The following is a 24869-nucleotide window of genomic DNA, read 5'->3' as shown; positions in this document are numbered from 1 at the left end:
ACTTCTGAAGTAAAAAAGCAATGGTTGATTTTAATTAGCTAATGTGACAATGTTTGACCTATGGGCTATGACTAAAACTCAAACTCAAACTACAACTGGACAACCTGTAACATTCTATCTCTACCAAACATTCAATCATAGGTATTATGACCTCAATTTCATAATAGAACAAACAATTTGAATAACCTACAACTGGACTGAAAATCCCACAATTCATGCATACTTAAAACCCCAACCTCAAAATTCAATTGAATTTCAGCTCATGACAATAAAAGAAAGAAAGAAAGAAAATTAAAAAAAAAAAAGAAACAATTTTCACAACATGGGTTCCGCAGCTTCCGCTTAATTCCAGAGAAAACACAATGAAAGTTAACAAAATTGAAAAATGACAATCAAAACAGGTAAGATCCCTATCTTACAACTCTTTTTCTTGCACTTAAAATTTTATTTTTCTACATAGGAAAGTGAAAGTGCTTACCGTGAGAGAAGCTGAGAAGGTGAGTCTGAGTGTGTAGAAAGCGAGAGCCGCGAGACCACGACTCCACGAGGACCACGAGAGACCGAGAGGCGAGAGAGCTGCGAGCCAGTGAGACAACGACTCCACGAGAGACCTAGAGAGCTGCGAGCCTGCGAGACCACGACTCCACGAGAGACCGAGAGAGCTGCGGAACACGAGAGACCGAGAGAGGCTAGAGAGCTGCGACTGCGAGATGAAGACTCCACGAGAGACCGAGAGAGCTGCGAGAGGACTCCACGAGAGACCGAGAGAGGCAGAGAGCAGAGACTGAGCGAGGCGTGTTTACTGATTTTAGGGGCTTAGGGTTCTATTGTGGTGGGGACCGTGGGGTGAAAGTGAAATTGGGTGATAGACATACAGCTCTCTAAACGGCGCCGTTTAGAGAACTAATAATTATTATCGGTTAAACCGGTTAACCGATAAGCAAAAATTAACCGGACCGGGCCAGACCGGACCGAATTCCGGTATAGTTTTTTTAACCGATAACGATATCGGCATATCGGCTACGGTTTATATCGGTTCGGTCGAACCGGTAGACGGTCGGTTAAACGGTAACGGTTAATTTGCCCACCCCTATACTCAATCATCTAAATCAGCGTTGGTGTGTTCGTCAGGTAACCCTTACTCCCTTCATGCCTTTTTATCTTATACATGCCTCTCTAACTACCATCGTGCCTTTACCACTGCTATTTCCCTTGCACAAGAGCCAAAGTTGTCTTTGCAAGCCATGCAAGATTCTAAATGGCGTGATGCTATGCATATTGAGGTGGATGCTCTTGAGTCGACTCAAACATGGACTCTAACTCCTCTTCCACTCGGAAAGAAACCCATTGGCTACAAATGGGTTTATAAAATCAAATATCACCCAGATGATTCAGTAGAATGGTATAAAGCTCGCTTAGTGGCTAAGGGTTACAATCAACAGGAATGCCTTGATTATACGGAGACCTTTGCTCTTGTCGCTAAAATGGTGATTGTTCGCTCTCTCCTTGCACTTGCTGCTTCATGCGGATGGCATTTGCATCAACTTGATTAAACAATGCCTTCCTTCATGGTGACCTTCACGAAGAAGTCTACATGCACCTTCCTCCTGGTTTTGGACGAAAAGGGGAGACTAGAGTTTGCAAACTCAATAAATCTCTGTATGAGCTTAAACAAGCTTCAATACAATGATATGCAAAACTCTCTTCCACTCTCATTAATGCAGGATATAAACAATCCAAGGCTGACTACTCACTATTCGTCCGATCCCACAAAGGTAACTTCATAGCTATTCTCGTATATGTAGATGATATTATATTGGCAGACAATAACTTGGAGCAGATTCAGAAGCTTAAGAAACATTTGGGTGACCATTTCAAACTCAAATATCTGGGCAGCCTAAAGTATTTTTTGGGCATCAAAGTGGCTCACTTCAAAGAAAGACATCTTTCTATCACAAAGAAAGTATGCTCTTGAAGTACTTGAAGACACAGCCTTCCTTGGTGCCAAACCTAGCACTTTTCCCATGGAGCAAAATCTGGCACTCAGTAAGCATGATGGAGACCTCATTGCGGATCCCTCGTCATATCGTCGACTAGTTGGTAAGTTGATTTATTTAACCATCACCAGACCAGATTTGGCATACGCAGTGCAGGTGTTAAGTTAGTTTATGGGCAAGCCACGCACATCTCATTTAGATGCAGCACATAAAGTATTACGCTACATAAAGCGGTCTCCAGGACAAGAAATTCTCTTATCAACTACAAGCAACATTCAATTACATGCATTCTATGATGTAGATTGGGCACGATGCAGAGACACTCGACGTTTAGTCATTGGATATTGTATACTCCTTGGAAGCTCACCAATATCTTGAAAAACAAAGAAGCAAACAACAATATCCCGTTCTTCAGCTGAACCAGAATACAGAGCTATGGCCTTAACCTATTGTGAAATTACCTGGTTAAAACAACTGTTGGCAGACCTCCATATCCCACATCCACAACCAGCGAAATTGTATTGCGACAACAAGGCGGCCATCCACATCGCCTCAAATCTCGTCTTTCATGAAAGAACAAAACATATAGAGATTGGTTGTCACCTCATTCGGGAAAAGCTACATGATGGCATAATTCAGACTTTTCACATACCTCCCACTCAACAACCTGCTGATTTATTTACTAAGGCATTGGGTTCAAAACAATTCCATCACCTACTTGGCAAGTTGAGCGTTATGAATATCCACTCCAACTTGAGGGGGAGTGTTGAGGAAGAAAATATTAGCAACAGTCATAAATTAATTGAGCAAATAAAATCTCAAGCCTGTAACGTTAACATTCCAACTACGTGAACACTTTCCTTGTATAGAAGATCACAACATCAATCCTCAACGGCTATGTAAACCAAATTCTCTGTATAAATAGATCCTCATGTAAATCAATTATCCTCAAGAAATACACAAGTATTTTCTTCTTCATTCTCTCACTATTTTTCTTGGGTTTTATCAAGAAGACTGTCATTTGCATGATGGAGTTTATTGCAGGCTTGTGATTTGCTAAAAAATGGGCTTGTATGGCGGGTGAGTGATGGAAGAGATATACAGGAATGGGGGTGATATATAGAAGGTTTCCAACCCCAATATCTATTTATGTCCAATCCCCAAGGCGAATTTTAGCAGAGGACGCAAGGGTGTCGAAACTTATTAACCAAGACACAAAATGGTGGAACTCCAGTTTCTAACTTTTTTGGAACTCATTAACCAAGACTTTTGGGTCGGCGCTAATTTCCAATCATTAGTGGAGACATATGCTTTTGGATCTAAACCCTTGTAGTGTTGACCAAAAAAAAAAAACTATCAGCGACTAATTATAACCTAATTTTTTGTAGTGAAGTCATATATATAGCTTAATTAAGCAAATGTTTGCTTCAACGATTTAAATGAGAATAATTCGTAGTTATTTGGTTAAATCTGAACCAGTAGTGCTTTCATTCCGGGTCAGTTGATAACGGACAATGTGTTAGCCGCTTATGAGACCCTGCACACGATGCACTCTTGAATGGGAGGCAAGAAGGGATATATGGCTGTGAAGATCGATATGAGCAAGGCCTATGACAGGGTGGAATGGTGTTTTCTAAAAGCGGTGATGGTGAAGATGGGGTTTGCTGCGAAGTGGGTTGATTTAATAATGATGTGTGTGAGTTCGGCCAGGTTTGCCGTGATAGTCAATGGCACTCCCATAAGGAGCGTTGTGCCTTCTTGAGGAATCCGGCAAGGCGATCCAATTTCACCATACTTATTCCTCCTTTGTGCCGAAGCCTTGAGCTCCCTATTGACACAAGCGGACAGGGCGGGTTGCCTGCTGGGGGCACCAACGTCAAAAAATGGACCTCGCCTCAACCATTTATTTTTTGCTGATGACAACTTACTTTTTTGCAGAGCAGATATATGTCAATGGCACCAATTGTCATCCACCCTCCACCTCTATGAAGGAGCATCGGGGCAGCATTTGAACTCATCTAAAATGGTGATCTTTTTTAGCAAAAATACCCCGGAAGAGGAGCGGCGGAAAATACTTGAAGTTTCAGGGATTTCTAGTTCCCAACGATACGACACGTATTTGGGTTTACCAGCATTGGTGGGAAAATCTCGGACAAAAGTATTTCGGAGTATAATCGACCGTATATGGAAGTGACTTCAAGATTGGAAGTTAAAATTTTTGTCACAAGCGGGAAAAGAGATACTATTAAAAGCGGTAATCCAAGCTATCCCGACCTATTGTATGGGAATATTTATGCTTTCGAAAGCCCTTTGTACTAAAATTAACTCTCTTATGCGAAATTTCTAGTGGGGTAGTTATGGCAATGAATCACGTATTTATTGGATGAGTTGGAGCAAGATGGGAACTACTAAGAAGAATGGAGGAATGGGTTTTAGAGACTTCCAATGCTTTAATAAGGCCCTTCTTGCAAAACAAGGGTGGCGACTATGGCACAAACCGGACAGTTTAGTAGCTAAAATTATGAAGGCAAAATATTACTCAAATTAGTCTTTTTTGGAGGCTCGATTGGGAAATAAACCCTCTTTCGCATGGAGGAGTATATGGGGTTCGGGTGATCTTCTCAAGGAGGGGTTAATGTGGAGAATTGGCAATGGAAAAAGGGAAAAAATTTGGACGGACAAATGGGTTCCTCTTCTAAATACTTTTATGGTACAGTTAAGACCAAATGCTATGGAGCCGGAAGCGCATGTCAGTACACTTTTTCAGAGGTATACACACTGGTGGGATGTGGGACGGCTTGAGAATTTATTTAGACCGGAGGAGTTCCAAGCTATTTTGTCTATCCCTCTTGGTAGTGTTGACCAAGATGACGTCTTGATTTGGAGGGGAACCCGGAAGGGCATCTACTCAGTTAAAAGCGCTTACTATATCACAAAGGAATGTGAAGAAAGAAAACAAGTAGGCTGCTCCTCTGGGAGTCTTTTTGGGGAGTTGTGGAAAACATTATGGGCTCTTCGGATTTCTAGTGCTGAAATTTTTTTTTTTTTTTTTAAGGCGAGCTTGTAACGAAATTCTGCCAACCTATGATAATCTTTGCCGAAAAAAGGTGTTAACGGATCCCCTCTGCCCAATTTGTGGACTAGCTGCGGAAACCAGTTAACATATTTTATGGGATTGTTTATCTGCAAGAGATGCTTGGGGTGAATGTGGTAGGAAAATTCAAAAGAGCGCTTTTCAAGTCTCTACGTTCATTCAGGTGGTGGAGGAAATCTTCAAAATCTGTGAGATGGAGGAAATAAAAGTTTTTGCTGGGATTGCACGTCGACTCTGGCTTAGGTGTAATGAGGTGATGCATGGGGGAGTCTTCACACACCCAACTGTGATTGTGAGACAAGCGATGGTAGCAGTAGAGGAATTCCAATCCGCCAACAATACTGAGGAAAGGATTAGGCCAGTAGCTCAACCCCAAAATTTGTTGTGGCAAACTCCACCCATGGGATGGTACAAGCTCAACTGGGATGCTGCCGTTTGCAAGGAGAGGGGTCTAGTGGGGATGAGCGTGGTAGTGCGCGATGTGGCTGGGACGGTGGTAGCGGCTAGGTGTGCTGTGGCAAGGGGACTGTTGGACCCATGTGCAGCTGAAGCCTGGGCAGGACTACAAGCCATTCGGTTGGGGCATGAGCTTAAGCTAACCCACATCGAACTGGAAGGCGACGCGAAAATTGTTGTGGATGCGATCAACTCGGTGGAGAAGGATGGGAGTAAAATAGGACATATTGTGGAAGATATTAAGAAGACTTTGGAAGTTTTTCTCCAGAGGAAGGTTACCCATGTGAGTCGCATGGTCAATACTGCAGCACATACTCTTGCTCGCTTTGCTGTAACAATGAGAGTTGAGAGATTGTGGTTGGGTAGAATCCCAGAATGTATAAGGGACATTATTATGGGGGAGCATATTGCTCCACCAGCTGATTGATTTTTCTAATGAAAAAAGGTTTTTGGAAAAATTACAGTTTACCCCTCCAAAGTTGACAGTGTTTTTCAATTCGAACATCAAAGTTTCAATTTTTGCAATCCACCCCCACAAAGTTCCAATTTTTTTTTTCAATTCGACCAATATTATCCCCAAATTCCCATATTGCCCCTGATTTTTATTTTTATTTTTTTTTATTTTTTATGAAAAAAATAAATTTGGAGTTGCAAAAATGGCCAGATGGCCAAAGGGGTGGCTACGGCCACCCCGAATTTTATTTTTAATTTTTTTATAAAAAAAAAAAATTAGGGGCAATCTGGGAAGTTTTTGATATAATTGGTCAAATTGCAAAAATTTGGAACTTTGGGGGGTGGATTGCAAAAATTGAAATTTTGGTGTTCGAATTGAAAAACGCTGCCAACTTTGGGAGGGTAAATTGTAATTTTCCCAAGGTTTTTTCCTCAAAAAAAAAAAAAAAAAAAAAAAAAAAAATCTGAACCAGTAGTTGTTTTTCCATGGAGATGGGCTAATATATATATATATATATATATATTTAAAATTTTATATCCATTTCTGTACAAGATATGGGTTAATCCACCAATAACTCTGTGGGTTTCACATATTCAATGGTAAATTTAAAACACGCCGCAACCTTCTTCATTTTTTTTTAAAGGCTAATATAGGTTAGTCAATGTTAATAAAGGCTTGGTTTTAAAACTGCCGTTAGATGGTTGATCTGTAACATGTCGCCCATCCCAGATATTTTCCTCTTCTAGTAATTCACTACAAGCAATATGGTCATTAGCGACCAAACAAATAGCGGCGACACCTATAGTTGCCGCTATTGAGGGGTCATTAGAGGCGACTTTTACATGTCGCCACTAATGACTGACCATTAGCGGCGACTTTCATATTGTCGCTAATAGTAGCCGCTAATGATGAGTAAATAGCGGCGACTCTCAGGGTTGCAACGAATAACATGATCAAAAATTGAAAAAAAAATATTTAAAAACAATTAGCAGCGACAAATGTTGCCGCTATCCAGTCCTAAATAGCGACGACCCCCATAGTCGCCACTGATGAGGGGTCATTAGTGGCGACACCATTGTCGTCGCTATTGAGAAGAGAAAAAAAATAATAATAATTAAAAGGTAATTAGCGGCGACTTCATGTCGCTGCTATTCAGTTCTCAATAGCGATGACCCCCAAAGTCGCTGCTGATGAGGGGTCATTAGCAGCGACTCCATAGGGCCTATTTGAGATTGTGTATGAGGGGCCTATACGTGCTTTTAACATTCAAAAAGTTTATTGGAAGAAAAAAAATACTTGTTTGATAAAAAAAATTAAAAGCGCTTTTAAAGGTCCAAAAAGCTTAAAAATTGCCGAAAAACACTTTTGACAAAAGGTTAAAAATAAAGCTTTTACCCAAAAGCTTTTTTTTTTTGACTTAAAAGCTTTATTTCTCAAATGCAATCTCAAATAAGTTCATAATCACCGCTATTGAGAAGAGAAAAATTAAAAAAAAAAAATTAAAAATTAAAAGGTAAAAAAAAAAAAACAAAAATTTTTTTAAAAAAAAAACGATTTTTGGGGCAATACTATTGACCCTACATATATCAAAAAATAATTAATTAAAAGGTAATTAGCGGCAACTTAATGTCGCCGCTATTCAGTCCTCAATAGCGGCTACCTTCGCGGTGTCGTCACTGAGATCATCCACAATTCGGGTCGGGGCGCCCCGCTGGCCCGGGTCCAGTTCCGCCATCTCTTCTGGTACAAGCTCCAGAAGGAGCTCTTCGTGGCCGCGGAGGGCATGTACACTGGCCAGTTCGTGTACTGCGGAAAGAAGGCCAACCTCATGGTCGGCAACGTGCTGCCCCTTGGGGCCATCCCAGAAGGTGCGGTGGTGTGCAACATCGAGCACCATGTGGGCGACCGTGGGGTCTTGGCTAGGGCCTCTGGGGACTATGCCATTGTGATCAGTCACAATCCTGATAATGGAACTTCCAGGTATATGCGATTTTCTTTCTCTTTTTGAATGTGATTTTGGGTTTTTGTTGTTTTGGTTTGATTTGATGGGTTCGAATCAAGTGATTTGCTGTGGGAAATGTTGATTCTCAATGTCATTTGGATTTGTGATTGTTTCTTGTGACGGTTGGGAGTAATAATGTGATTAGGTTGTTATGACTTTACTCTTTTTTCTCTTTTTACCTCTATCTATGTACAATCACAGGGGCAGAGAATTTTGGGATTAAAGATGGATGTTTAGTCCTTCATTTTTGCTTGATGCTTATCTTGTGCAAGGTAGTGGTCATTATTGAAGAACTGAGAATGTCACTTTTAAATATTGGAAAGTTTTTAGTCAAAGATTGTCAATTTTAATGACTCCCAGATTTCCAAGGTGAATCAAAAGTTGTTGGGAAATTATTTGGATTGTACAAAAATTCTTGTTGAAACAAAATAATACTTATCTGTAAATTAACAATAAGATAAGTAAAATACAAGAGATGAAAGTACGTATAGTAGGATATGGAAATATCTTACAATGTTATTGAATCATGTAAGAGCATTGTTTGTAAAGCTTAATTCGTGCTTTCCAAGTATTTAACTCAGTATGATCGGATCTCTTGACAAGCAATCTCCAATGATTAGATTGCAATGTCTACCTTTATTAAGGACTCACTTCCAAGAACAAAGGCTAATAGAACAATTCCTTTTCTTGTGAGATAATTTCAGAATTTATTTGAGCAATAAAAGGAAGAAGAAGGGTGTAGAAAGAGATATATTCTCAAGTGCTCTTTTGTGGAATTTATAGAAGAGAAAGTTAGCTTACAAAATAATCTAACAACCCACGGTTGCAAAAAGGTCCAATCATCAACGGCTATAACATGTGGGAGTGTAAAAAGCTAGTTTTGAAATGGTCCAAAACTTTTAGTGTCCAATGGCTAGTGCCAACTAATCAAGGCTATTTATTTCCTAGAGAAATAATTATTCATAATCTTGGAACTAGTTCCTAGACAAATAAATAGGTTGAATAAAATAAAGGACAAATAAGAGTGTTTGGAACACACTCCAACGGTAAGTGCAAGTTGGTGGGTCCAAAGTTTGAAAAGGCAATACTTGAATTTTTGGTTTTGTAAGTTAGCTATGTAGCTGGTAAGGTTTCATATGAACTTGTGAATGATGAACTTGTGAATGATTTGCTGTTCTAAGGGCAGATTTTGCTGTATTCAGGTATGGAACTAGGAATTCTTATCGATGGAGGCTGAAGCATGAATGAGAAATATATTAAAATAGGGGGCCAAAGTATGGATGAAAAATATATTAAGATCAAAGATTAAACTAATATAAAAAAATAAAATTATTGCTCATTAAGTGTTAAGTAAAAATATATATAAAAAAAAGACACAAAATAATTATTATTTTAAATATATTTCATTTTCTAATTAAATTATCTATTAAAATGGAATTTAACGTGATTTTAGATCCCAAAAATAATTTATGATTGAATATGTACTAAATCTCGTAACAATTTTTCTTTTGATGTACAACATCAAAGAATCAATGAGAAACTTATCTTTAACTTTGTTGCAAAGCCTAGTTTTGACAATATTCGTAGTTGAAAATGCTTGGTTTATAGTTGTGATAGAAACAAAAATAGTTAGTACAAGTACAACCTGTCAATAAATAAGTTGGTAGATAGTTGATCTTTTGGTGCTTACCAACTATTGGCACAATCCTTAGAACAATGAATGTTGAATTACATTATGCTTGTAATGTTGAAGTTTTATTTTCAATTGTTTTTTTTTCATGATCTGTAAAGTCTTGAGAATAAAACTTGTTTACAAACTGACATATATTATCAATTTTGGTGTAAATTTAGACCAAATTCATATGGGATCATTTTTTTCTAGGCCATATGGGACCACGTTTGTTTGTGTACTTAATATTTAAGACCCCTTTTTAAGGGGCCAAACTAAATTTCTTTTGGCCTAAAGATGTATTATGAAACATATTTATATATATAGAACCATTCAAAACTTGGGAGGAGGCCATGGCCCATGACAGTCCCTCCGAAGTCCATCTCTGGCTGTATTCCATTCGTCCTATATTGAGTAGTTGATGCGGGAGAAAAAAATTGACAAACATTCTTTATTTGGAGTTGCCTAGTTAGGATTGTATTTGAGAATGCATCAGGAACTACAGTTAGAGTTGGGAACATGTATACTCTGTTCTTATAAGCAATTTAGTTGTTATTGACATTCAATGCGTTTGGTTTGAATTACAGATATCTCACAATCTGTTTTAAGCCTTTTTTACTCTATTGTTGGATAATTTGGCATACCAACTAAGATGGGGATTTGTTTGTGCTGATTATTGAGACACCTTGCTACTATTTCTTTTTGATGGTCATTAATCTTCTTTTTTTGGGATATTCCTCTAGAATCAAGCTTCCTTCTGGCGCCAAAAAGTTTGTTCCAAGTAATTGCCGAGCTATGATTGGTCAGGTTGCTGGTGGAGGAAGGACTGAGAAGCTCATGTTGAAGGCAGGAAATGCCTATCACAAATTCAGGGTGAAGAGGAACTGCTGGCCCAAGGTTCGTGGTGTTGCCATGAATCCTGTGGAGCATCCTCATGGTGGTGGTAACCATCAGCATATTGGGCATGCAAGTACCGTTCGCCGAGATGCTCCTCCCGGACAGAAGGTTGGTCTTATTGCAGCCAGAAGGACTGGTCGGCTCCGTGGACAAGCTGCTGCCACGGCTGCAAAAGCTGACAAGAGTGCTTAGAGTGTCACTTTTCAAAACATTTAGAACGTCTTATGTTAGAGATTGTTATTTTGAAGTTTATGTTTCCAGCTTTGATAGTTACATTTTATGTTGTTGGAATAGTAGGTCCATCATTTTTTATAAAGGGTTTATTTCAAATTGATTGCTTTTGTTAGTTTGTGAAGTTTGATGGGTGTTTTTATGGAGAAGATCGCGCTACGTGTTAGTAAGTTTGGTTGTGTGGTTCACATTCTAAGTGGACTTGTCAATGCGGTGGACAATACATGTTGAGACCATTTACGTACACAATTCATAATTGACAACACATTTGTCAAGTCCTATGTAAGCCTTTGTAATCCTATTGTAAAAATAATCACATGGTAATTCACAATCTCTCCAAGTCTTAACTGGGACCATTTAGGAGCACAATTCATTAATTGGGACCATACAACACATTTGTCAAGTCCTATGTAAGCCTTTGTAATCCTATTGTAAAATTAATCACGTACATGGTAATTCACAATCTCACCAAGTCTTAATTGGGACCATTTACGTGCACAATTCATTAAATGACAACAAATTTGTCCAGTCCTATGTAAGCCGTTGTAATCCTACTATATAAAAATGACACAAATTTTCTTTAAGAAATTTCTTTCAACATATTCTAATAAGTGACGGGACATAAACGTCTTCCAAATCTGTTTGAAAGAAATATCCTTAAACCCATTTAAAATAGTGTTTATAAACATTTAAAATGCACATTAAATTTAGTCTAAGTTAGTAACCTGCTATTAATGATGTTAATAATTTAATTATATGCATTTTAAATGTTTATAGATAATATTTTAAATAGGTTGAATCATATTTCTTTCAGACGGGTTTGGAGGAGATTTTTGTCCTGCCACTTATTAGAATATGTTAAAAGAAATTTTTTCCAAATCAATTTGAAGAAAATTTGTGTCCTATTTATAGTAGGATTACAACGGCTTACATAGGAATTGACAAATTTGTTGTCATTTAATGAATTGTGCACGTAAATGGTCCCAATTAAGACTTGAAGAGATTGTGAATTACTATGTGATTATTTTTACAGTAGGATTATCTTTAAACATTTAAAACTCAAACGAATCCTGTAACTAGTTCATCGTGACGTGTAGTCAAATTGTGTGTAGAGAAGAAGAGATGGAGGACATTATATTATCCTTGTATTATTTTTTCAGGAGCGAGCCTATCAACATTATGGAACGTTTTCCACATGCTACGGATGGGCAAAAGAGAGACATAATTACACAATATCTTCGGCTGCAATATAATAGCCTCAAAACACTAGAAAACATTAATTATTTCTATAGTACGTGTCCCATCAGACTTGCAAAATAATACATGTGCTGGCAACAATGCAAGACCAATCAAATGCGGTCCTATTTTTGTTACATCAGTATATTACTTAAAAGATTAAGATTATAAAGAATAATTTTTTAAAAGAGGGAAAACTTTACTTACTCCCTATGAGCTTATGCGCCTTTTGCAAACATTACCCAATCTTCAAGGTCTCTCACTTTAGTGTATCGAACTTTTATTTCATTCCAAATACTCCTTATCATTAGATATTTGAGTCTATATAAAGCTTCTAGCTTGCACAAGAATACTCATCCCATGTGCTGCGATCGATGAATGCCGACAAATAGGTGAACTTTCAACCTACGCCTCCTCCAGTCTACCTCCATTGCTTATGATGATCATTGACAAATTCCATGTCAAGTCTACAGTATATGTTCAACCAGGAGATGGATCGGACATGAGAATCTTTAAGAGTACCTCCGCCAGGGATTGGGACAGGAACTTCTCTTAAGTACATGTCAATAAAATATCTTTGGTATCATTGGCACACCTCGTGAAGTGAAAATTATTAGATCCAATCTTCATTCTCTTTTCTTTTCCTTATATGCGCGTGTTAAAAACAAAAAAAAAAAGTGTTCTTCCATAAAAGTTAAAGGTAAATTGGAGTTTTTCATGGGTATATTCCTGATCGGATGTCTCTAGACACATTGGGACCATTCACATGCTAATTCCACGTCTCTCTAATATTGGGACCCATTCACATCTGGAGTGATGCCACATTTTCTTCGTCATCTCAGATATCTTCCTCTACGATTTAAATGACTAATTTTGTCTACTCCGGACTTGTTGCCTTGATCAACTCTGCTTTCAAATCATTGGTTTTATTAATATGTTTTGTGGCATATTTTTTATTTTTAGATTGAAACAGTATTATATATATATATATATATATATATATATATATATTTGTGTGTGCGAGAGAGAGAGAAATTTTTTTTGTATTTGATTTGTTTATAAATATTTTTTTTTTTGGACAAAAAAAAATCTGTACGTTATATATATGCATGTGTTTCACATTTTGATGCAGACGTTACGGACTATATATATATGTTATCAATAGACCTACGTCTCCTCCTCGTCAGCTTGGCTGACAAATTATTGAACCATAAACCCCACGTGATCCTCGATTGCCAGTGTCCAACAAGTTATTGAACAAGTCCTATATATATATAGAGCTTCAAAGCCTTAATTCCTACGGAAATCACAATTAAGCAAATTATACCATAAGCGCAATGCCACTAATCCACCTATTCCCCTTATCCCACAATTTCTCCCTGCCTCATAACTTACCTAAATTTCCCACGACAACTAGACCTCTTCTTCTCGACCACAAATATGGGCACTACTCCCGATGTTTTGCGAGTATGCCAACTTCCCATTTACAAGTTGAACGACAACCCGCCAATTATCAGCCAAGCTTCTGGAGTTACGATTTTGTGCAGGCCTTAAACAATGATTATGCGGTAACCATGCACCATTTCTTTATATATATACACCAAAGTACTTAATTTATATATTTTCCCTCACTTGATTTCAATTTTTATTAATGTCCAAAAACGTTTGTGTAACTGCTACATAACTCGTGACAAGACAGAAACCACGCACGTTTGACCAATAAGATGAAAAAGAAGGATTATTACTAACGTAGGCTCAAATTGTTATCATGCAGGATCAACAGTACAAAGATAGGGCAAAGAAGTTGGAGGAGGATGTGAGGAGTATGATTAATAATGAAAATGCCGACTTATTGGCAACTCTCGAACTGATTGATGATGTTCAACGATTAGGTTTGGGCTACCGATTCGAGAGGGAAATAACAAGAGCCCTTGACAACTATGTATCTTCGAAAGGCTGTAATGATGAAAGAATTGAGAAGAGTCTCCATGCTACTGCTCTAAGCTTTAGGCTCCTCAGACAACAAGGCTATCAGGTCTCTCAAGGTTAAAAAGATTAAGACATCATGCTAATTTGCTAAGATTTCTTGATTTCATTTTCCATTTTGATCTCATGATCTTCGATCTTATATCATTTTTGTTTGAAACACAGATGTATTTATCAGTTTCAAGGACGATAGTGGGAATTTCAAGGAATGTCTTACAAAGGATGTCAAAGGAATGTTGAGTATATATGAAGCCTCTTATCTTGCTTTTGAAGGAGAAAACCTCTTGGACGAAGCCATGGCATTCACAAGAATGCATCTCAAGGAACTCGAAGGAGATGTGAGCAAAAGCATGGCAGAACAAGTTAGTCATTCATTGGAGGTTCCATTGCACCATAGAATGCTAAGGCTAGAAGCTCGGTGGTATATTGAGGCATACAATAAGAGGGAAGATGCAAATTCTCTTCTACTTGAACTTGCAAGGTTGGATTTTAACATAGTGCAGTCTGTGTTTCAAAGAGAACTTCAAGATGTGTCAAGGTAAAAAATGTTCAAACTATTTATTCAAAGCACTATAAGGTAGGCGTTTGTTAAAAGATGAAAATAGACTTTGCCATGGCTTGAATGCTAAGTGGAAACGTATTTGGTTTCACTTTATGACTTTTAGGTGGTGGAAAGATATGGGCCTGGCAAACAACCTGAGTTTCACCAGAGATAGACTAATGGAATGCTTCGTTTGGGCTGTTGGAATAGCCTTCGAACCCCAATTAAGTAATCTTCGTAAAGGGTTAACGAAAGTGGCTGCTCTTGTAACCACTATTGATGATGTCTATGATGTTTATGGCACTTTGGATGAACTAGAGCTGTTTACAGATGCTGTAGAAAGGTTATTACCTGATAACTTTTCTCCTTCTCATCCTCTTCCTCCCGCCCCCGCGCCACCACACACCACCCCACCCCACCCCCCCCCCCCCCCCCCCCCCCCCCCCGAAAAAGAAGAAGAACAATTTGTAATATCATGGAATTCCCTACTTGCAACTTTTATGTTATGCAACTAATAAGCAAATCATAATTTTAATTTCTTGATTGTGTTTTAAGATGGGATATCAATGCCGTGGAAAATCTTCCCCACTATATGAAGTTATGCTTCTTAGCTCTCTACAACACTGTCAACGAGATGGTATATGAAACTCTTAAGGAGAAAGGAGAAAACATCCTTCCATACCTAACAAAAGCGGTATGTGCAACCACTTCTATTTTTTTAAAAGATGAATTGCATTTTGTCTGAAATTTTAAATCTAATAATCTTCTTCTTTTATTTTAGTGGGCTGATCTGTGCAAAGCATTCCTACAAGAAGCAAAATGGTGTTACAACAAAGATATGCCAACTTTTAAGGACTATCTTGACAATGCTTGGCTATCCGTTTCTGGGGCAGTGTTCCTTGTTCATGCCTATTTTTTTTTGAATCAAAAGTTCACAAAGCAGGCACTTGAGGGCTTAGAAAAATATTTTAACCTTTTGCGTTGGCCATCAATTATTTTTCGACTCTGCAATGATTTGAGTACTTCGGCGGTATTCTTTTTATAGCATCCATTTTGTGGTAAATGATTTTTAAGGTTTAATTCATCATTGGAATCACTACTTCACTCTAACATATTTAGTTGTTTATTTGAAATGCAGGGAGAGTTAGAGAGAGGTGAAATTGCAAATTCAATCAATTGCTACATGTGTGAAACCGGTGTTTATGAGGAAGTTGCTAGCAAACAAATGAGTAACATGATTGAGAGGACTTGGAAAAAGATGAATGAAGAGCGACTAGTTGATTCTCCATTTGGAGAACGTTTAGTGGTAACAGCAATCAACCTTGCTCGGATTGCTCAATGCACATACCAATATGGAGATGGGCACGGAGCACCAGACATTAGAGCAAAAAATCGAGTCATGTCATTGATAATAGAGCCTATTGCACTAGTTGAGTGATAGACTCTTGTTTATCTATTTAGAACATGTATGTGTGGCAAAGATGTGTGCTAAGAATGAAATATTTGGTTCCAAATAAAGTAGAGGTCTTCTAGCTACAAATGTTACACTTTAATGATTGGTGGAGCTTTTGGGCCTCTTTTTTTGCCGTTTTGTTGGAATAATAATAATAATAATAATAATAAAAATACAAAAGTGTGGGGTTTACAGTCGGTTTAATTATTAGTTAGTACTAACCATTTTTGAAAATTACCTATAGTACATTTAGAAATATAGATTCAAAGTGTTGTTAGCGGTGCTATAATTTTATTATAATTTTTCTAAATTGATGTAATAGTCACGTAATATTTATTGTGTTGGTCATTAATTATTAATGTGACAGTGACCATATTACTCACCACTACAACACTACAAGAAATCGATTTTTTTCTGACGTACTTTTTCTGACGTGTCAGGCAGTCTGACACGTCAGAAAACGTCCCTGACGTGGTGTTCCTGACGTGTCTCGCGCGTGAATATTATAAGTGTCAGAAATTTTTTTCTGATGTGTCAAATTCAACACGTCAGAAATTTCTGACGTGTTGAAACTAGACACGTCAGAAAATTTTTCTGACGTGTCACAAATTGACACGTCAGAAAATTTCTGACGTGTTAATTTGTGACACGTCAGAAATTTTATGACCTGTCACAATTTGACATGTCAGAAAAATTGGTTAATTTTTTAAATTCTTTTCCACCCCCCAATATATTTTTCTTTAGTTTTTTTGAGACTATACCCGAATTTTGGATTACAATTAACCTGATATACAATTTATCCATCAATCATTGCAAATAATTCTAGCAATTTTTCCGTCAATCTATACAAATAACATAAGTCATGTATATCCTAATAAGTTAACACATCAGACTATTTTTCCATCAATCTTAACACACACAAAATAACATATATACCAAGTGTCAATAACCAACCACAATTATCAAAAAACTATCTCTGTTGTTATAAAAAGGGATATCATAAATACAATTACATCAACAAAGTAACTTTTATACAAGTATGAATGGCAAACCAGACGGTCAATGCTGATTATTGACATTCATAGCATCCTCTCCATCACCTGCAAACGATAAAAACAAACAATCACCAAACAATATTGACTATGTAAGAGCAATTCATTTATGTCCAAATATTCACCCAACTCAGTTGTTGAGTCTAACACAGTAAATGATATAACAACAATAGGTAAAACGATGATGAAGTTAATTAGCCAAAAATGCATATAAAAAAAAAACTAAAATTTATTCCACAGAGCAATCAATGTTGACGTTAAATTTATAGACTCATGCGCTTCATTTTTGCCATGGCAATTATGTGAGATATTTATTAACATTTTAATTTGTTGAGGATATTAACACATAGGACTTTACATATATTCAAATCATGTTATATTATTTCCAAAAAATTATGATATTCATCTAGTTAATACTTGATCGTTTCATACTCTCACACAATCACATACACTAGATTGTTAATATTCTACAAGGACCATAGTTGTATATTGATCTCATAATACCAATAAAACAGTTCAAAAGCAACGCTCGTACGTACCCACATCCACCACCAAACCAACAATGATATATAAACCAAATTCAACAGGAATTACACAACATTAATTAAGAGAATGACTACAACATATATATCCATACTCTAAATTTATAAGTTGACATATATATAGGTTTTAGAAGTTCACATGATATAGCTAAAGTTCTAAAAACACATTTGACCATTAAAAATAGAAGCAAGCAAGTTAATTCAAGAAAAGGTGGCCACTATTTTCTATCTCCTAAGGCAACCCAATTGGAATGCTGTATGTGACAAGTCACGCAAGAATTAGTATATGGGTAACAATGCTTTCTGATTTAATACACATGAGGGATTTCTTCTTCAAAAATAATACATGAGGGAGGGATACTCGGCCCCGCTACTCTAATCTAGGAAACAGTAGGCCCCTCCATAAAACTGAAAAGGTCATAAGATAACACAATTCCATACTCTAAAGTTATAAGTTAACATATATATAGGTTATAGAAGTTCACATATATATATAGGTAAAGGTCTAAAAACACATTTGACCATTAAAAAATGTCAGTACCTGCTTCGCCGTCGATCGACGATGGCACCACCGCAATATGTGGGGAAGCTCCATCTGGTGCAGAGCTGAACCGCATCATTACCTCGATCTGGCGCAATCGGGCGTCAAACGCTGCCTGACGTGCATTGTTCGCGGCCACCAATGCATCTATCTCTTCCTTGTGCTTCGCCCTCTCCGCCTCAAGAGCTCTGTCAAGCGTTTCTTGTGATATCATGGAGTGGCTGGTGTTTTCTGACCTTGCTTGTGAAGGTGTATAGTATGAACGTATGGAGCCCCGCACGGGCAAAATACCCGATCCAAGCTGCCGAACCCTACCGGCGTATTCAGGCTTATTTCCAAGGGCCTGTGCATACGCGTCGTTTGGCGCCCACTTGACCGTTCCCTCTGTGATGCTAGACGACGCTGCAGGGTCGGTGGGTATCAGCTCCTTCATCCTTTTCTGTATGTTACATTCATTATTGGGTCAGTGGGTCATACAACTGTTAATTGCAGATAATTTTAAAGTATATAAACAAAGAATTAAATTGTAGCATACACATCTTTCTTCCACTATCTCATTCGGATAGCTTTTGTCCGCCTTCGTGTGCGTGCTGATGTAACTCTCTGCACGAGTAGGATACTTGCCTAGACGTATGGCCTGCCGAAAAAATAGGACATACAAATATTTTTAAATATATCAAATGATTTGTTGTTTACATGTTAAATTACACACTTACCTCCTCATCTGTCGCTCTGGCATAGCTCTTCGATCCGGTGCAATGGGGCTCTTTATTTAATGCTCGCAAGCGCTTCATTTTGTTTGCATAGTCCTACACAGTTACCATATTGATATGTTAATAATGTAAGGAAATTTGGTTTTAGTACTCTTTATATGCAACACTACACAATAAAGAGGCAATTTCGTTTTACATGACACTCGTACATGTTAATAAAACCATATAATGACACTACACAAAATGAAGAATTTAACTCATGACCTACCTTATTCTGACGAGTACACCATCTCTCCAATAAGATCTCCACGTCTTCGGCATTGTACTCGTCAAGTGTTTTTTCCCCCACTCTTGCCCGTATAGTATCCGGAGTATCTTCCTCCGTAATTGCACAGCGTTTTTTAAGCTCGTACCTCCAAGTCCGCAGCTTTGATCCCATATCCTTGAATGCTTCATTCTTTATGGCTTTCAAATTGAATTCGGGCGAGACGAAAAAGTATGCCTGCACATGTTCAAAATTATTAAATTACAAAAACTAAAATATATGTGTGCAACTTAGAGCGTATATATACATATATACATTATGAGTGTTTTAACATATATGCAACACATACCATCAAGGCGTCCCAAATATCCTCTTTGGTACGCTGCGGTACCTTCGTCCAATCGTCCGGTATTCGGACATAATTGGAGCTCCTTACGATATCTCCAGCCATCCGTTTAAACCTCATGGAGCTAACGCCGACGGGCTGGCATGCAGCATTGTACTCCATAATGATCCGCTTGCCGGCGGGGACTCCCGGCAACCTGTGCGAGTCACGGATGGTAAACACCTCAATAACTTCGTTTCCCTCTGAATCGGTACCTAATAGATTAAAAAATTACCGATGTAAGTTATGTCGAATTCAATACTAATTACAACTAAATTAAGACATATATACACAACATTCGAACATATCCACTTACTTATGGTGCGGACCTGCCGAGGGAGTAAGTGGTCGCCGGGAGCAGGGTCGGTTGGCTGCGGGTCAGCCGTGTCCTGTGTCGCACCAATACAGTCCTCCTCGGCCGATGTGTCACTGTCGTCGGGACCTGCTATATATGTTTTTTAGAATATTTAGAATTATATGAAATTGTAGTTGTAGTTAAATAATATAATTGATATCGCACCAATACATTTAGAAATTTCCAAAAAACTTGCAATCTTTCCAAAAAAAATTTCGGTCATACCTGCGCTATGCTGGCTATATAGCTGCTCTACATGTCCCTGCATACTCTGTCCAAGCTGGCTGGCTAGCAGATACCCCATCTGGGCCATGCCTGCCCGACCGTATGGATTATGGAGAGGGATCTCCCCTTCCATATCGCCTGGAAGTACCGGTCGATATCCGTCCTGAATACCCAAAAGCTGAGCAACGTCTTGTTGCTCGCTATCATCAAGGTGGTTTGACGGAGACCCAAGCGACATAGGCTGTCGCTTGAGAGACGAGCCCCTGCGTGCTCTTCTCTTCCCCCTATGGCTCATAGTAACCTGCAAAAAATACCACAAATTCAATTAATCACGTATACAATGTATGAAATATTCACTACGTTATGTATGCATGACTCACACGTATGAAATAAGATATACTGACGTTTTTTCCCAATTAAACAACTCTATTAAATGCGTTGATGGGCATATAGTGAACAACTACCAATCTAAACATATATATATATATATATATATATATATATATATATATATATATATATATATATATAGCTTTTATTCAATCACATACGCTTCAATTGGATCTAAGTCGGGTCTGACGTATTGGATATGATCCTGCAGATCCTGATCACAATTTCTGGTCAATATGAGCGGCTCACACTCGTGATAATTGGCACCTGAATCTTGATGCCCTTCACTCTGACCAACGTCGTATATATTTCTTGGTTTGGTCCTTACTGCGCAAACCCAATCTGGGTATCTACCATCTTCTACGTAAAACACCTGATCAACTTGTGAAGTTAGCACATATGGCTCATCAGTAATCAATTCTCCCGTGTGAACAAGGTTTTTGAAGTTCACAAGTATCATGCCATACTCATCCACCTTGTACCCCTTGTCCCTCGTGGTGTCCGCCCAATCACACCTGAACATAACGTACGTAGTTCTGTCGTAGTACTCAATCTCAAGTACTTCCGTCAACTTCCCGTAGTACGTTTCGCCATCAACAGTCGGCACACACACCCCGCTGTTCTGAGTCCTCTTTCCGGCATCAGATGCAATTGTACGAAACAACTTGCCGTTAATCACATATCTATTGTATCTGACTGCTGACTCCCGCGGCCCTCTACAATGCATTATCAATTTCTCACCAAGTTCCTTCCTACATCGATCATCCAATCGATCGACCTGTGAATATTTACAATACAATGTTAACACTTGGTTAAAGAGTGTTTCAGTTCATTTGGAAAACATTATGCATGCAAATATAATCCGACAAGTGATTTTGTTAACATCACGTCATTCTTACGTAGTCACGGTACCAGTCGCAGAACAGCTCATAATGTTGGGTTTCCAACTGATCCTCTGTTGTTCGCCCCCTAAGCGTATCCATGTGCATTCTACAATTCGATGATGAAGTTAATTATAATTCGATACGGGAAATGTTACAAGTTCATTGAATATACAATATGGCGAAGAATGACATCGAATTACGTTCGCAATTGAAGTAAGTCGTCCGAATTGAACATAATATACCGGTGTATCTGTGTCATTGTGATTCGGTCGAGCCGGACTCGTGTTCCATGTCCCTTTGAACCATCCGGATTTCTTTGTATCCTATTGTGAAATGTTGGTGTATTATCTAAATATCTCGAACAGAACGTCACCAACTCAGTAGCTATGTAACCCTCCGCAATGCAGCCTTCAGGAGCCGCTTTGTTACGCACATTAGATTTGAAAACTCCAAGGCTCCTAAATATGAACGAATATACAATCAATCAGTGCAGTTAATACTTGTCTTGTATTATAGTTTAAACCATAAAATATGAAATATTCGTAAACAAAGTTTACCTTTCTGCCGGATACATCCACCTATACTGTATTTGTCCACCGAGTCGGCATTCACCGATAAGATGCACGACCACATGAACCATGCTTGTGAAAAAGCTGGGGGGAAAAACCTGTTCCATCTTGCACAACGTGATATAGACGTCACACTGTAGTCGGTCAATATCCTCTTGTGTCAATGTTGTTGAACATAGTCCCCTGAAGAATGCAGACATCTCAACAAGTGGTCTAACCACGTTGCTTGGAAGTGATCCACGCAATGCAATAGGTAGAAGCTGCTGCATCAATACGTGACTGTCATGACTCTTTAACCCCGATATCGTACAGTCCTTAAGTCGTATACAACGGGAAATGTTCGAGGCATATCCATCGGGCACCCTTACATTTCTTAACACTTTCAAAAAATGTGTCTTATCATCCTTGGACATCGTGTGGGTAGCTTGCCGCATATATGTCTTACCATTCTCGCCAGTGTAGGGATGAAGTGTACGTCTCAAACCCATTTCTTGCAAATCTAAGCGGGCGGCGAAGTTGTCCTTCGTTTTCCCTGGAATGTCCAGTATTGTACCAAGTATGTTGTCCATCACGTTTTTCTCTATGTGCATAACATCAAGGTTGTGCCGTAATAAATTATCTTTCCAATACGGCAACCTAAAGAAAATACTTTTCTTCTTGAATACTACATTAGAAGTATTCGTCTTCTGCTTCTTTCCTTTTTCTTTCGCAGCCTCCCTTGCCTGACCAGCGTTCTCATCCCCAAACACAATCCCTTCTAATTGGTTCATGATTTCATTTCCACTTGGGACATCAGGGGCACATTCTAATTCTACGTTGCCGTCAAATGTTCTTTTGTTCCTCCTCCATGGATGATCCATGGGCAAGTATCGTCTGTGCCCCATATAACACCATTTATGACCATGTTTTAACCACTTCGACCATGTCGAGTTCATACAGCACGGACATGCCTTCTCACCCCTGGTAGACCATCCAGACAAATCTGCATATGCTGGAAAGTCATTAATTGTCCACATCAACTGCGCTCGTAGGACAAATTTTTTTTTCTTTGAGACGTCGTATGTGGGCACCCCTACATTCCATAGTTCTTGTAACTCCTCAATTAAGGGTTGAAGGTAGACATCTATATCCATTCCAGGTGAACTTGGGCCTGGAATAATTAATGATAGTATAAAAGATGTCTGTTTCATGCACATCCAAGGAGGCAAGTTATAGGGCATAAGCAGTACAGGCCAAGTGCTGTGAGATGTGCTCATGTTTCCAAATGGATTAAATCCATCCGAGGTTAGTCCGAGCCTTACATTCCTGCTGTCCGCTGAAAACTCCGGATGTAAATTGTTGAATGACTTCCATGCTTCGCCATCAGCCGGATGCCTCAATACGCCGTCCTTTGTGCGGCCTTCTGCATGCCACCTCATAAAGCGTGCAGTATGCTCTGACATAAACAACCTCTGTAGTCGTGGTACAAGTGGAAACCACCGCAACACCTTTACCGGACGTTTCTTGCCCGACGATATAGGTTGACCATCCTCATCTAAATTGATTGCATCCATCCATTTAGATTTTTCACATACGGTACATGAATCCAACTCCTTTGTGCCCTTCCAGAATAACATACAGTCATTACGACACACCAGTATCTTCTCATACCCAAGTCCCATATCTCGCAAAAACTTTTTCGCCTCATATGTATTACCAGGCAGCTTTTCATCACTCTCAGGCAGCAACTGGTTGATGAACTCTAGGAAGGCCGAGAAGCTTGCGTTACTTAGTCCACCAACGCACTTCAGGTTGTACAAGTGTACAGTCGCACTTAGTTTGGTATGTTTTGTTCCGTTATGAAGTGGTTTCTCCGCCTTTTTCATAAGCATATAATACTTTACTGCGTCACCTTCAGCGGCTTCTTCGTTTACAATGTCTTCACCCCCTTGCACTACGACTTGAGGCTCACAATTGTCTTCCCTGACCACTTCGTGCATGCCGAATAAGTCACGCAACATTGCGTGCATGTCTCCACCCTGATTTGCAGTTGCACCCGCATCTGAAGCCGGGCGATTCGAACCAGACGGTCTATCAGGACCCTGTACATGCTTCTGACCATGATAGTACCATAATGTATATTCCGGCATCATTCCTTTTCCCCCTGTCAAGTGGTCGAATACGAAATCCGGCGGGTGGCGCCGGTAATTTCGACAAATCTTGCAAGGGCAATTGATTTTTCCATCAGGGGTTCTACAGTTACTAACTGCAAACTCCACGAACAGTCTACACCCGTCTCTGTATTCCCTCGTACCCCTAGACTTTGTCATCCAACTCTTGTCCATTTTTCGCTACGTACATAAATTACGAATCAATATAAAAGACTTAAAAAATATATACCTCATTTCAAGCACATGCATATATATAAACCTAAATATTTCAACCACGTTAAAAATATAAACCTATATATACATTATCATATAGGTTTAAATTTTTTATGTGCAAATATAATGCATATTCATGCATTATATATATATATATATATATATATATATATATATATATATATATATATGGGGACCCTAAAATAATTAAATAACTAGGTTAGTTATTTAATTAATATGAAGTTCCAATATTCATGGATATGAATTTGTTAGAAAAATTAAGGGGATAGTACCAAAGTGTGTATTTATTTGGAGTCTCTATAAGTTTCACAATGTTTGCAGTTTTGCAATTCAAAAGTGCAAACTTCGTGATAATGTATAGGTATTAATATATACCTAGTAGTGTGTGCATTTGTTATATATGATCGAGGACCCTAAAATAATTAAAGAACTGGGTTAGTTATTTAATTAATATTCATATCCAATATTCATGGATATGAATTTGTTAGAAAAAATAAGGGGATAGTACCAATTAAAGTGTGTATTCATTTGGAGTACTGTCTCTATTT

General features: G+C 38.4%; 3 protein-coding genes across 3 annotated transcripts; 2 read left to right on the top strand and 1 right to left on the bottom strand.

Annotated features, from left to right (window-relative positions):
* Positions 1-5395: 5395 nt before the first annotated feature.
* Positions 5396-10761, top strand: LOC148585247 (large ribosomal subunit protein uL2-like). The gene is made up of 3 exons (XM_088516678.1): positions 5396-5924; positions 7645-7981; positions 10416-10761. The coding sequence occupies exons 1-3, from the start codon at positions 5396-5398 to the stop codon at positions 10759-10761; spliced, it is 1212 nt and encodes a 403-aa protein (XP_088372804.1).
* Positions 10762-13373: 2612 nt separating this feature from the next.
* LOC148585246 (tricyclene synthase TPS4, chloroplastic-like) lies at positions 13374-16001 on the top strand. Its single transcript, XM_088516427.1, has 7 exons — positions 13374-13604; positions 13811-14081; positions 14188-14560; positions 14688-14906; positions 15119-15257; positions 15345-15593; positions 15702-16001. Exons 1-7 carry the CDS (start codon positions 13374-13376, stop codon positions 15999-16001), a joined length of 1782 nt encoding a protein of 593 aa, XP_088372553.1.
* Positions 16002-20629: 4628 nt separating this feature from the next.
* On the bottom strand, positions 20630-23871 carry LOC148585245 (uncharacterized). Its single transcript, XM_088516987.1, has 4 exons — positions 21926-23871; positions 21569-21826; positions 21384-21474; positions 20630-21262 (listed from the first exon to the last, which is right to left on the bottom strand). Exons 1-4 carry the CDS (start codon positions 23806-23808, stop codon positions 20630-20632), a joined length of 2865 nt encoding a protein of 954 aa, XP_088373113.1. The 5' UTR covers positions 23809-23871.
* Between the last annotated feature and the right edge of the window lie 998 nt (positions 23872-24869).

The sequence above is a fragment of the Corylus avellana genome, chromosome 5, assembly GCF_965113065.1.
Source record: "Corylus avellana chromosome 5, dhCorAvel1.hap1.2, whole genome shotgun sequence".
Taxonomy (NCBI): Eukaryota; Viridiplantae; Streptophyta; class Magnoliopsida; order Fagales; family Betulaceae; genus Corylus; species Corylus avellana.
The sequence above is the reverse complement of the archived record's forward strand: the minus strand, read 5'-3'. Positions and strand labels throughout refer to the sequence as shown.